Source organism: Leptosomus discolor, chromosome 19 (genome assembly GCF_034619465.1).
Source record: "Leptosomus discolor isolate bLepDis1 chromosome 19, bLepDis1.hap2, whole genome shotgun sequence".
Lineage (NCBI taxonomy): Eukaryota > Metazoa > Chordata > Aves > Leptosomiformes > Leptosomidae > Leptosomus > Leptosomus discolor.
In genome coordinates, this window is record NC_141409.1 from 2716452 (window position 1) to 2730647 (window position 14196).

A 14196-nucleotide genomic window follows, 5' to 3' on the forward strand; every position below is an offset into this window, starting at 1 on the left:
CAGAAGTCTGAACAGGAGTGTACAAAAGGGAAAGCACCATAATATTTCTTTTTTTTAAGGCTGAGATGGTCCTCTGGACCATACAGGGCTTGTCCAGACCTCCTGCTCCACAGACCAGACCCAACAAGGGTCAGAAATAGTCCTGAATTGGCCAAAGTAATTCACGCTGGGAGGGAAAAGGCATCATGTTCACCATGGACACACAGAGGAAGAACAGGAAGACCAGATAATGCCTTTTCCTCACACTCAGCACAGTGATAAAGCCAAACTGACCCATGCAACGTATAGAAAACAGTGCAAAACCCCTGTCATGGCCAAGTCTCTCTGCGCTGGCACAACAGGTCCCTTCTGCTGCCCTGGCCCAAAGCACAGAAATGACGGAGGCAGCAGCAAAAATACCAAAGCACTGGAAACATCTCCTAATTACTGAAGAGACTGAGGAGAACTGTGGATGTCTAATCAAAGGAGGAAACAAATCAGGAGAGTCGTAACAAGCATCTCAGAGCTGCAGTTTTGCATGACTGATACCAACGTTCCTGATTACACAAAGAACAGGAGAAATGCAGCTCACCCCACAAGCCCAGTACTAAGCAATGGGATCGGGAGGAAGCTCCATAGGGACAAACAATGGAAGGACCATGATGGTCTCCACACCAACAGCGCTCAAGCTCTCTTTGGAGTCAGCAGAGATACCCAGGTAATTCCAGGTCCAGCTCCACAACTTGGGCCAGGAGCACACAAGATGGGTCTGAGCATTTCAAATTTTTAATCCCTGAGCATTTCTAATTGGTTTAAGGAAATCCAGGGAAAATGAAAATGGAAACGGAAAAAATCAAAAGAGAGGAAAGAGATGAAAAAATAACAGAATAGCTAATAGTAAAAAAACCAAAACAAACCAACAAAAACCCCCAGAAAAACACAGGCTAAAACAATTAAAAAGCTAACTTTAAATTATTTCAATCTCTTTTTGAAATGAAAACATCTTTGAAATGTCAATATATTGTGTCAAATTATTTTCTGATTTTCCAACTAGCTTGCAAAAATGCTGTTTAAACTGATCATGGCTTTCTTAAGTGTTGTGAATACATATCGCTAGGTTCAGATGAACAAATCTTACTGTAAAGTCGTTGGAGAGCAACTTAGTTTAACAGTTCAGGTGGTGTCAAAAGGGTCATGGACTTGCTATGACGGTATCTCAGCTCTCAGATTACAGAATTGTAGTTTTAAAATAGGATAATGAAGAATAACTAATTGCAAATGCTGAGTCTAGATTTCAGGATGAGCACTCACATTCTGTGCTCAGCTTTTGAAGCACCTGGGACTCCTGAAGTTCTCCGCAGGGCCCAAGGATTGGCAGAAAAATGAAAGTAGAGTCCTGCAAAGTTAACAAGTCCAACTTGTGATGTGCACAGACAGTTGGAAATCAGGTTTTGTGTGATTTGATAACCCCTGTCACAGCATACACGGTGACTTCCCACAGGTCTCTGGCAAACCCCTCTGAAACCCAGCACGGAGCTTTCCTGGCCACGCGGCACACGGACATATGGGGCTGTACTGCAAAGTGTGTGGATGCAATGACTTATGCATCATAGTTAGCCCATTTTTAGGCAAAGAACAGATATAGAGACCTGATTTTTTAACACAGCCTCTGTGAGACAGCTGGCACAGTATGTTCACTCATTTCAGCTGCGCTGCTCATCAGCACTGATGTACTGCTGCAAACACTCTAATTCTGAGCTGTCGTGGGTCATAGCCCATTCCCCTCAGACCAAGCACACACTAAAGTATGCTCCTAATTACAAATCAACAGTTTGCCTTGTAAGGTGTTTTGCAGGATTCACATAATTTGCTCTCCTGCACTGAGGCGCAGCTTTCTGCAATATCTTCCTGTATCCCACCAAAATCTGAGTGCAGAGCCTGGGCTTCCTCACATAATGCTATTCTGCAAAAAGTAAGTAAATACAGGTTGGGATGGAATCCAGGTTTCCAGGTGGAATCAGCTCAGCAGGAGCACACTGAGAGTGAGTGTGGTTATGAGGCTGGGGACATGTGCTGGGTCAGGACACTGGGGAGTTGCAAATTATTAGTGGCACTGGCCTGGTTAATACAAACACATATGAAGAGGAGCTGAGTTTGAGTAGACCAGGAGTGTGTGTGTATGCATGTGTGCAATCAAGGACTCTGTATGCATAAATGTGAGCATATACATGCAGAAAGCAAGTGTGTGCATGTACCCATGAAGGGAACGTGCCTGGGTGCTTGAATAGCTGTGCAGAAAGCGTCTGCACGTGGCCATGCCATGCCTGGGGGAGGGTGCACATGTGGGTGCCTGTTGATGGAGTTTGTGTACATAGGGGATGGGCACATGTACAGGCAGCACGCAGGCATGGCTGTGGGGCCACCAGGCAGTGCATGTGTGTCCACATAAGGACCTTGTACAGGCCCGTGAGTGAGAGGATAGCTATCTTCTTTACCTCTGTCTGCCTAAGGGCTCGTCACAGCTCACAGTCTGTGGCTGGTAAAGTACTTTTTCCTACAGGCTTGAGTAAATGATGTGCTTTCATTTCATTGCCTATGGAAGTCATGTGGTCAATCCCTCTTCTAGCAATGCACTCCAAAACTGAGCTGTCTGGGCAGTTTCAAAGAGATTGACAGAGATCCCAATATATGAAGTTCCTGATAATTTAGCAAAAATCATCCTCTAGGTGTGAAGAAGAAGCCTTGGCCAGTGTTTCCATGGAAGGAGCCCGGGCTGCCCTGTCCCCAGCTCTGTTCAGCCTGCCTGTCAGCCAGCACACGTGTCGCTGAGCCCACCAGAAAGCAGCCTGCCCACTGCCCCGCGTGATAGCTGCAGACGTGGGAGGGAGATGAAGTAACTGTAAGAGCTTAGATGTGTGCTGGGAGGGATTTTAGTGGGGGCAGACGCATGGGGAGCTCAGGCACTAACTCATTGTCTGCCTTTCCCTGCAGTGCATGGAGGAGAGGACTTGTCAGCCTCTGGGGAATGGCCCAGCACCGCAGCAGCAGCTTTGTGGAGTGGTGGGGCTGCTCTGTCCTCCTCCCAGCTTGAATCCTGAGAGCTTGTGAAGAGCTCTCCTCCACTGGGATGAGTGGGCTCCATCACTGCCATCAGCACAGGCTTCAGCACGCAGAGCCCCTCATCTGCTCTGACGCTCTGCAGGCTACCCCTGCTGATGGCTGTGCTGCTCAGCAGAGGCTGTGAAACCCATTCCTGGGGCAAATATCTCTACGTTATATTAACCAGCCTCTCCAGTCACTTCTTACAGGTGCCAGTGCAGCCCTGACCCTGACCTCGGTTGAGGGGAATCGCTTTTCTCCCCACTTTCAGTGCAGCTTCCCATGCTGACTAACATCATTTCTGCTGAGCATCAGTTGCCAGTGAGACCAGTAATAAAGATGAATACCCTTCTCGGTGAGCAGCAATGCCCAGGAGGACTCAAGGAACCAGAGGCAAAAGCCATTCCCAAGCCCAGTCTGGGGAGAGAGAGACAGACAGACAGACAGACTGCATTTCAACTACCAGGACTAGGTGCTGGACATCGAAATGGCTCTCCAGTGCAGAATGATTAAACTCTATTTTCCACCTCTTTCAGCAGCAGAGCAGATCTCAGTTAAGAGCTACCCTTGATCCTCTGCTGCACTACCTCTCTGATGCAGGGATGGTGTGGGGCTCAGCACCTCAGGGCACCCCGCATGTCCCTTCATCTGCATCACATAGGTGTGGTCCCACATGGTGGTGATGAACAGCACCAGAACCCTTCCAGCTCTTGGGCTGTGCACTTCCCCGTGAGCTTTGCTCTCACGCTCCCAGAGTCGTTTCATACTTCTCATATTGTCAAGACATCAATGTCATCTCATTTTGTTGGCTGAGACGTAAAGAAGATATAAATACCCCTAATGGCACACGGGGAACAGAAGCACTAAGGCAATAGGCCAGCCTGTCTGTTCAGGGGTCCAGCATGAGAAGGTCAGGCTGTGATTTTTTACAATGCTCAGTCCATGAGGAGTCCATGAAGGCTCTCCATAGTGATGGACACCACTGCTCTGCTGCCTTCACCATGAGACTCTCCTCTCTCCTGCAGCTCCCTGCTCTCCTCACCCAGAGGTGACTGGGATTTCAGAGATCCCCTCACTGTGCAGGCAGGACGGTGCTGAATGACGTGAAGCTCTCGGTGAAGAAACAGGAAACAAGTTCATAAGATGTAGGCACAAGGAGGCAAACAAAGGCTGCCAAGTCAGAGTGCTCAGCTTGATAGCTGCAATACCATTTCTAGAACAAATATTGCTTTGAATACTGGGGACAATAAAGCTTGCTTCCCTCGGGTATCTTTGTTGAAAGACTGGCTACAGCTCATGGACTGCTGTGCTCAACTGGAGATGCTCCAAGAGCATCAAAAGGTACCGGGAAAACCTGTCTGTGCTGAGGCACACACCTTTCTCTCCCAGGCAGCTTAGCCTTGGGAGGACCATAATTAACTCTGAGACTTCAACCCCCTGTGAAATTTAGCTAAAATTGGCTGATGCCTTCAAAACCAATCAGGGGCATACACATAAAGTGATCTTACAAGCTTGTTTCCATAGAAACCAAGCTGAAAGATAAAATTTCCTGAATTAAAAAAAAAAAAAAGCAAGCAAGCTGATCGCTGGAAACCAAAAAGGGAACCAGCTGAACGTCTCCATGTTGCACCAGCCAGACTGCCCTGCATGGGTGTGCAGAGCCTTGCACCATCCTATCCCATGCCTTCACACCCCTTTGCTCCACTGTCCTCCACTCCCACCTTTGCTGCCCCCTCCAGCTCCTGCCAGTTCACTCTTCGATGTCCTTGTTCCTCTACCCACCTAGTCCCTGCCTTTGCCCCATCTCCTGCCTGCAGCTCCCATCTCCTGCCTGCAACTCCCCTCTCTGCAGAGAGCTTGAAGTCCTCAAGCCCCCGGCTGCCTCAGTGGGAAGGAGGCTGAGCACAAGGCCAGCCAGGAGAGCTAGGAGGGGTGAGACATGCCCGGTGCAAGCAGCGTGGCCTCCCTATGCACCCCACCACCCTGCTTCTGCCCAACAACCCCAAGCGTCCAGTGGGGAGCATCTCCCTGCCACTGCAGTGGGTTGCCACTGCAGCAGCTGGTCACTCCTCCAGCCCTGAATGAGCCAGGTGGTTTTCAAGAGCCACTTTTGCAGAAAACATGTTATAAACAGGAAAAGAATGGCTGAAGCAGAATCTGCCAGGGAAGCTCCCACCCCCCCCAAGGGTGAGCATGCAAAGTCAGCACAAGGTCATGCTGAGGAAAAGGTGGCCAATTTGCTTTGGTGAGCACGGCTCTGCCGAGATGAAGCTGGACCGATATCCTGCAGGGTCCCCTCTCCCTGACATTGTGTGCACTGTGACAAGGTCCCTCTCAGTGACACTGCTGATCAGACCTACCTCCTCTGCATAGCAGCATGAAACAAATTCCCCCTGCACACGTCCTACCTGCCCCCTCCCTCAGTCTGCCAGATCTGTCACCACCACTTTCCTTCTAACAGTGCCTGGCAGGACTTTGCCAGAGCATGCGGGTCTCCAGCCCTGGCAGCCACCATGGCTGTCACTGCCATGGTCTTGGCTTGCTGGCTACCTTACCATGGTTTCACTTGGTGGGACATGCCAAGATAAGATATGCTGCTGCTCCAGCCGAGCAGTTCTGCTGGTGCATCTTGGGAGCCTCTGCTCCTCCCTTCTCAAATTTGACTTCATTTAGCATGTAGGCGGAGTGACTATTTTTGCACTGAATGTTTGCATTTGTGAACATTCACATTTTCCAAGCGAAGGCAAATTTGGGCTTTCAAATAGGCCCAATCTCTCCCACTAAGCTCGTGCACCTGGATGAAAACCTCCACCAAGGCTGCAATGGCATGTGGTCCGCCTGCCTCTGCTCAGCTCCTCCTTTTGCTTTTACTAACCCCTAAGCATCTTTGCAAGACAGGTTGTGAGCGGAGCGCCCAGTGGAACTGCTGGCCAGGGCAGCATCTCATTGCCCAGGCCAGGGCATTGCCCCCAGCCCCTGCACAGGGCAGGACCTCATCCAGCCTGGAAGTCTCTGTGTTTCCACAGGGACAGCAGACAGTGGTTTGAGACACTGGGATTTGTACCGCTTTCTTGACTGCTGGCTGAACTGAATGTCATTTAAAGCCTCAGGATAACTTGTTAGTCAATTCTATTATCTCCTCTATCAATATCACATAAACCCGGAGAAGTGAACACAACCAAACAACCTTCAAGCCCCAGAGAGCTCCTGCCCAATATACAGTCTCTACTAGGATTTTCCTGGCCCTCCACAGGCCCCCCCGCACCCAGGACCCCCTGGCTGTCACTAGCGAGCAAGGCAGGAGCTAGTCTGTGCATTTGCCTTGGCTGAAGAGCAGCGAGCCCAGCAGCCTGGCAGAGCAGCGCTGCAGAAATCATCCAGCACTATGTAGGTCAACACTGGCAGCTGCGAAAATATAATGTACTGGGGAATGCGGGAGAGAGAGAGGGAGCTGCGGGTTATCTGGAGAGGGTGGATAGACAGACAGACATATAGATAGGCAGGATAGTGTAGACTTCATTAACCCTCCTGATGGGCACTCTTGATTTACACCACATGTATGAGATACTGAACTAGAAACATGCATCAGTTACCTTATCAGAATATATAGACATGCGTGTTGTCAGACCAATGACAGGGATCCTGTAGAAGCCAGCTGTGTATGATACGGGTGTTGGTGTTAGGTGATCGTTGGGAGCAGGAGGGTGACTAACTAGTATTGCATAGACCTGTAGGACAGGATACACGACACAAACATTATTTCACAGGAGCACATCGGCCATCAAGTGTGATTATTTTCCTTTTCTTTTCTGCAACGCTAAAGAGCCCCACATAAACACGATAACGGCATTCAAATAATCAGGAAAGGCAAAGCAAGGATTGCACTGGGGAGCCAGGGGTGCTGTGCTGTGGCTCGGGCTGCAGCCAGCACGGAGGTAATGGTCTGCTCAGGGTTATATCTTAATGGAAATGCCGTGCCTAGCAGCTCTGCTCGCTAAACTAATAACTTTCATGGATTACAGATTAAAGGGAAACATCTCCCTTACAGTCACACTGTGTAATGCGATTTCTTTAACCACACATTTAATACTCAGTTGTAATTCCCCTCCGAGGACCATTACAAACAAAGTGGTCAGCTGGGAATCCGAGCGGGAGAAGGAGCGCAGAGCCACAGAGCAAATCAGCCATCTGGCCCCGAGCACGCAGAGAAATGAGAAAGCCACGGGGGCAGCAGGGGGCAGGAGCCGGGATCTGCCCTCAGGACGCTCGGGGCGATGGGGTGCAGGGGATCTGGGTTATACCGAAATGGGGAAGGAGGATCTCGGCAAGATCCTGCTGTTACTACAGGGCTGGGGTTTTGGTCTCCAGCAGGATCCTATTTTGTGTCAAACTGAGAGGAAGGAGCTGGGTAATCCCCGGGGGATCCTTTGTTACACTGATGCCCTTTCACAGCACAAGGAATGTCCTCAGCTGGTGACGGGTTTCCAGCCAGGGCGAATCAGTGCAAGGACTTTGATGGCTGGGAGGAAACAACACTTCTTCCTCCTCCCAGTGTCTGCCCAAGCCCGGGGATGTGCTCTGCCCCCAGGCTGGAGGGACAGCTTGCTAGAACTGGAGAGGAGGATGAAGCATGCCTGGGGAAGGGGCCCTGGGACTAGGTGGGAAGACGGAAGATCCCGCCTGGCATTGGGTGGGAGCAAGCTGAGGGTGCAGATCGAGGTGGGGCAGAGGTTGGAGATCCTACCATGAGAGAAGGGAGGAATTACTGGAGAAGGGGTTGGGGAGGTCACCTGCAGAGGCAGGAGGAGCGGAGTGCACTGTGCAGAGGTGCCCAGTGCCGTGCTGAGATGAGAGGTGGGCCAGGACCTGGCCTCAGCAGGGCTGGAGCATGGCCTTGGAGCAGGACCGGGCACTGGGGGAGAGGCTCAGGGCTGTGTGGGGGCGAGGGCTGTGCTGCGCCACGCAGCAGCTGACCAACAGGAGCCATTTTGCACGTGTGGGCTCCCAGCCCCTCCTCTGCCTCACAGCCCCCTGCTTGGGCACAGCGCCAGCGAGTGAGGACCGAGGGTGGCTGTGCCTCGTGCTGGGGCCATGGGCCTGGAAGAACCCCTGCATGTTGGGATGATGTGGCCACCCCCAGTGCCTTGACCCACAGCACCCACAGCACCCTCTGCACCTCAGCTTAGCTGCCTCCCCAGTCCCACCGCTCACGCAGGGACGTGCCAGCACCTGCAACCCTGCACTGGCCCGGGGATCTGTGAGGTTTGCCGTGGGGACAAGGCTTAGAGGCGGCACGGACACGCATCCATCAGCTGTGCTCCCTGCCAGGCTGTGGGTATCTTTTACAGTCTGCGCTGCGCTTCCTACCCGGCTCTGCCAGCATCCCCGGGGATGTTTCCAGTCATCCTCCATCTCCACGTTGGGAAGCTGAGCTGCGAATGTGTCAGCTCTGCTCTGCTGTGCACCTCTGGCCGCTCCAGCTCCCGCCCACCTGGCTGGCTTTGTGTGTGCCTGAGTGCATACGTGTATTTATGTGAGTGTGTTGGTGCATGTGAGCGTCTGTTGTGCGCACGTCTGTGCCTGTGCATGGATCTGTGTTGACCTTTTGCATGTGCATGGGTGTGCTTGAGGTAGGGGTGGGTTTGCACCTGCCTGTCTGCCCACTTGCTGGCCCCAAGAGGGGAGAATGGGGCTGGTTAGCTGGGCTCAGCACCCAGAGCACATGCAGGGGAGATGGAGGGGCCAGGCCACAGGCTTCCCAGGGCACCCAGGCTGCACCCACCACCACTGCAGATTCAGACTGCTCCCTTGTGTGCACTGAGAGTGACCCAGGTAGACAGGAGGGAGGAGTGCACCGTGCTTGTGTGTACAGGTGATGCACGCACAGCATGCACTGTGTGCGTGCCCACGGCTCTCTGTGCCTGTGCAGGTGTGTGTATGTGTCTGCAATCCCTGTCGGTGTGTGCCTGTGTCTCACATGTGAGCGTGCTTGTGCGTCTGCTTCATGCGTTGGGTGCTGCTGGGGGGGCGGGACGGGCATGGTGCTGTGTGCGATGGGGGCTGTGTGTGCAGCTGTGGTGCACAGTCATGCAAGTGTATGACCAGGGGTGTGTGCAGGTGTGCGTGTGTACGTGAAGCAGTGTGTGTGTGTGTGTTGTAGTGCACACAGTGGAGCGTGTTTGTGTGGCAGTGTGTGTGTGTGTACCTGGTGCAGTGCGTGCTCATGTGTGCACATGGATGTGCGTATGCATGCAGCACAGCATGTGTGCACCAGTGTGTTTGCACACTGGTTTGAGTGTAGGCTTGCAGTGTTCTGTGTGTTCCCATGTTTGCACAGCAATGCATGTGTGTGCACGCAGATCAGCCCGTGGGCATTCCACACGAGCGCACGGCGCGTGCGCATGCACGGCGCTCCCCGTGCCCACATCTGCCTGCGGTGTGTGGATGCCCAGGTGTGCCCACAGCATGTGCACACGTAGCTCCGTGTGTGCCTCCACGGCGGTGCGCGCCTGTGCACGGTGCATGTGTGCATGCATGGTGCATGTGTGCATGCATGTCGCATGATGTTGGGTGGGCACGTCTGCACGCCCGCTCTGTGTGCGTGAGCCCGTGTGCGCCCCGGGGTGCCTGTGGGTGCCCGTGCAGCGCAGCGCACCGCCCGGCCGCGCTTACATAAAGGCTGCAATGCGGGCGGCGGCGCCCCGGGGCCCCGGGGCAGGACCCCGCTCTCCGCGGTCGTGCCCTCCCCGAGCCCTGGGGGCGGCCGGGCAGCGCGGCGGGGCCGGGGTGGCTGCGGCCCCGGGAGGGGGGAGACGACGGACACGGCGGCGGGGGAGGGGGGGGGGCGGTGCTCAGTCGCCGGGCCGGGGTACCTGGCTGGAGATGAGGTCCTCGCAGACGGAAAGGGCCATCTGGATGGCGTTGGGCTTGTGTGTGACCGAGGTGGCGTTGAGCTGGAGCTTCCAGGTGCCGTGCCGCTTGTTGGCCTGGTTCACCGCCTCACGGAAGATCTGCTCGTGCTTCTTGGTGCTCAGCACCGCGCCGATGTTGACGATCTTGGGGTCGCAGCCGGCGCGGGCGAAGGAGGAGGAGAAGAGCAGGGCGAGCAGCAGCAGCCTCATGGTGCTCATCCACGGGCGACCCGGAGCCCGCCGGGCCCCCCCCCCCCTCGCCCGCGCCCCCCGCCGCCCACCCCCCGCCGCTCCGGGGCCACCCGCCCGGCTCAGCGCGGCCCCATGCGGGGCCCGGCCCGGCCCGGCCCGGCGCGGCTCGGCGCGGCGCGGGGCGCTCTCCCTGGTGCTGAACCGCCCGCGCCGCTCCGCCCGCCGGCTCCTCCCGCTCCGCCTGCCCCGCGCTGCCGCAGCGCCCGCCCCCCGCCCCCCATCCCCCCCGGCCCGCCCCCGGCCCCCGGCGGAGCGCGGGCGGGACCCCCGCCGGCCCCCGGCGATGCGGCAGTGCGGGGCGGTGCGGGGTCGCACGGCCACTGATGCTGCCCGGCGTGGCCGACCGTGCGGGGAGCCGGGGAAGGAGGCTGCGGGGCTGGGGGCTGGCGGCCGCACCGCTGGGAAGTGCGGGTGGGGGGGGGGGGGGGGGGGCGGGGGGTTGGGGGCAGAGATAGCCCGAGGTTGAGCCTCCGGCCGCCGGGGAGAGCGTCTCCTGGGGGTCCCGCTCCGTCCTTTTCACCTGCACTGCCTGCCCGGGGTCTGGGTGTTGCCCTTGCTTTGGGAGGTGTAATCACACCAGGTACTGAGTAAACCAGGGTCTTCCCCGGCTATAATCACACCAGGCTTGGAGGGGCGGGCTTCAAGATTTATTCTGCAGAACAAACGTTCCCAGTCATGCAGCATCTCCGAACAACACGCTTCCTCAGCCCTGGCGGGGAAGAGCTGCTTGTGACATGAACACCATCAGGGTCTGCGTTCACTCTAGTGTTGGAGAACCCTCCCTTGACCAACACACCTCTTGGGCAGAACTGTTAAGCAGACACTCAACCTGGTTCCTTGGCTTCACTCTGTCCCTCCAGACAGAGCCACCGCTCTTCCAGACATTAGCTCACAGGGCAACCAGCCATTTTCCTCCATTAAATTCACCACATTACTCTGGGATATGACCTTAAGATTTGCCTGCTGAGGACATTTCTTGGGGTTCTCTTTATCTTTCTGCCCCTGGGCTACCATTAGCCTCCCCAAAGGAAACAGAAGCACAGCAGTTAGTGGCCAACATCTGGAGGACAGATAGCTGAAAGGGGTTGAGTTTCATTCCTGGACCAAGTCTCTCCCATTCCAAGACCAGAGGGGTGAGGTGACCAGAACAGTACATAGCTCCCTAGAGCTGCCACTTTGGCCTTTTTTGAAAAAAACACAGGGCTTGCAGATAGCGACAGGGTGTTGCTTTGTAACTGCGTGGACAAACGCCATCAGCCAGCCCACTGTATGCCAGCCAAGAACAGAGCAGGGTAAGCACTGCAGAAGAAAAATCACCAGAGATATTTTTACATCAGCCATTTCTAGGGTATTGCCACAGCCCACCTCTGTGCTTGCTTGCAACGTGAGTTGAAGCAGAATTTTTTTTCCCCCAACGCAAATTTTCTCACTGGCATCTCTGAAGTGCAAGTTGCCATGGAAACCATTTTGTCTGTGTCCCACGTTGCCCACATGCACTCAGAAGAAGCTGCAGAAGCAAAATGGCTGTTGTGTAATGCCGCAGGGTCTCAGCATACACGGGGCTGCTGAGCTACACAGCGCCCTTCCACCTATGAGACCCTCTGAGAGAAGTTGAGGACAGTTACTTGGGAAAGCAATGAAACCCATGGAGGTTATGACATGCTCGGTGAGAGAGAAAATGGCCCCACCTCGCCTTAACTCTTGCACTGCTTTGCTTGGAGCCTCACACTGATCCTGCCGTGCTCTCAACACAGCCTTCCATGCATGCTTTACTCTTTGCAGTGTCCCTGTGTCATTCCTACTCCTCCACGCATGGAGATGAGGGCCTTGTGGTGCTCATGTGGTGTGGCTTTGTCCGCCCTGAGGGGCCCAAGTGCCGTCTCAAAGGGACAAAGGGTGCAAGTTAAAGAGAGTTGCATCCATACCCTTAGACTGCACTCATTGGGTTTCCTCCTGTCCTCTGCCTACCAGGTGCACTTGCAGTAGGTTGTTTGGGAAGAAACTGTTTTGGAGTGTGCTATACAGACCCAGACCCTAGTGGGTGTGATGGCAGTGGAAAAATAAAGGCAAGACCTGGCCACAGCAGCTGAGTTAGCAGAGAAGATGAAGGAAAAAAAGCAGGCTTTGAAATATCACTTGGCTTGCTCGCATTGGAGTGCAAAAGGTCTTTGCTCCTTATTATCTGGAGTCCCCTGCAGAGAGAAAAAGGAGTGCACATACTGAGCCCTTCCTGTGTTGCCCGGGAGTCTAGGATGATCACACCTGGGAGCCAGGGTCTTCCCTCTGAGCCTCCATTCGTTTTTTGTCTCCAGAGACTCTTGCTCCTGGCACCGGTGCAGAGATCTGAGAAATGCCTGCTCCCCTCTCAGGTCATGCCTCTCACCAGGCCGTGTTGTCCTGGCACCAGGAACAGCCCAGATCACAACCTCCAGCAGCCAGGCTCAGCCAGCACAGACGTTGTCGCTGCACGACTTCCACTCTTGCTGCGTCCTCAGGCTCTTTGATCATCCGAAGGCAATGGGTGCATGCAGGGTTTTCCCAGGGTGGAAGCCGTGTAAATGGCAAGTACAACTGCACCCACCAGCTGATCCTTGTGAGGAGCAATGGCCTTTGCTTTTCCTGTCGCTGCCTCCTGGCATCATGGCAACCTTCTGAGCCACGGTTTGGCGCAAGAACTTAACAGAGTCGCCTGTTAGCAATTAGTATGCGCGTAGTGAGATCCTGCTCTTTTTGTCTGGCGCCTTCTGGATGCAGGGGAATTGGACAAGAGAAGGAGACTGATGTTGGTGTGGCGTCCCATTGCCCGTGAATGGTGTAATTCCTCCCATGGCCAAAGTAAGTCAGTGTAAAACCTAGAGACTTCAGAGAAGCAGCACTGAATCCAGCTGGAAATTTCATCTGCCTTGGGGTAAGGCATCAGTCCCAGTGGTGGAAAAGATAATATGGAATTTCATAAGTCAGGAAATCAAGCATCAGGAACATGTAACTGGTGCCAGAGGTCATGGAGCTGCCCAACAAAAGTTCTCCTTTTGAAAAAGGTAAAATTTAGTTGATATGTTTCACTGCACACTTCTAACAAAGGCTATGGAAATGCTTTTTACGTACAGCTGCATGACATCATAAGAGTGGTTAATATAAGGTATGAAACTAGGACAAGCACATCCTGAGTGGCCATGGCAGATCTCTAAGACCAGTTGTTAGTGAAGAACTGCAATGGGATGTAGGTATTCCTACAGCTATGAAAGTATTTGTGATGTGGTTGATACTTCAGTATTTCTGCCATTACTCTGGAAGAAATCACTAATGATAAAATCTGTGAGACAGCAAATAATGATGCCAAATAATTCAGATTACTTGCTAAATAGAGTACTGAAACATATTTTAAGACAGTCAGTGCAGAGCCACGTAAGCAGAAGGAAGTAGTGTTGATCCTGCCCTCAGGACAGGACTGCGGATGCAGTGGAAACATTGACTGGAAAGGTGGTCTCTAATATTGACCAGCGGGTCAGTGATCATGAATTTCAAAACACAAAGCAGGCAGTGTTGTCCTTGGATGTGTCAGAGCAGTCTCCAGCAATGGCTTGAGCCTCTGTCTCCCGGATGGGAGAGCTGCACACAGATCTGGAAATCGCATTCTTTACAAAAATGCTGAAAAAACAGAGGAAAGGTCCCCTCAGAATCTCTGAGGAAAAACTCTTCATGAGCTGCTGCAGAAGAGGTGAGAGTGGATGAAGTGAGAGCATGCTTGCCTGCGGTACCAGGTATTGCTGACCAGGAGCAATGGCAGAGGAACACCTCTGTGCAGGTGCTTTCCCCGAGGGCTCTGGCACTGGAGAAGCTGTATCCAGTCACTCCCTCAGCGCAAGGTGTCTCCAGCACAGCTGGGGGAGGCAGGGTGGTGAATTCGGAAGAAGGCAACCCTCCTCGCACCATCTCCATGCTGTGGCCAGAGCCT

General features: G+C 53.8%; 1 protein-coding gene across 7 annotated transcripts in view; it reads right to left on the minus strand.

Annotated features, from left to right (window-relative positions):
• GRIN1 (glutamate ionotropic receptor NMDA type subunit 1) overlaps positions 1–10208 on the minus strand; it is a 38143-nt gene extending 27935 nt beyond the window's left edge. For all 7 annotated transcript variants that reach the window (XM_086475846.1, XM_086475844.1, XM_086475845.1 and 4 more), the window contains exons 1-2: positions 9951–10208; positions 6672–6806 (exon numbers count right to left, since the gene is read on the minus strand). In XM_086475846.1, coding sequence (XP_086331972.1) covers positions 6672–6806; positions 9951–10208 — 393 coding nt within the window. The remainder of the gene's footprint in view (positions 1–6671; positions 6807–9950) is intronic.
• Positions 10209–14196: the final 3988 nt, after the last annotated feature.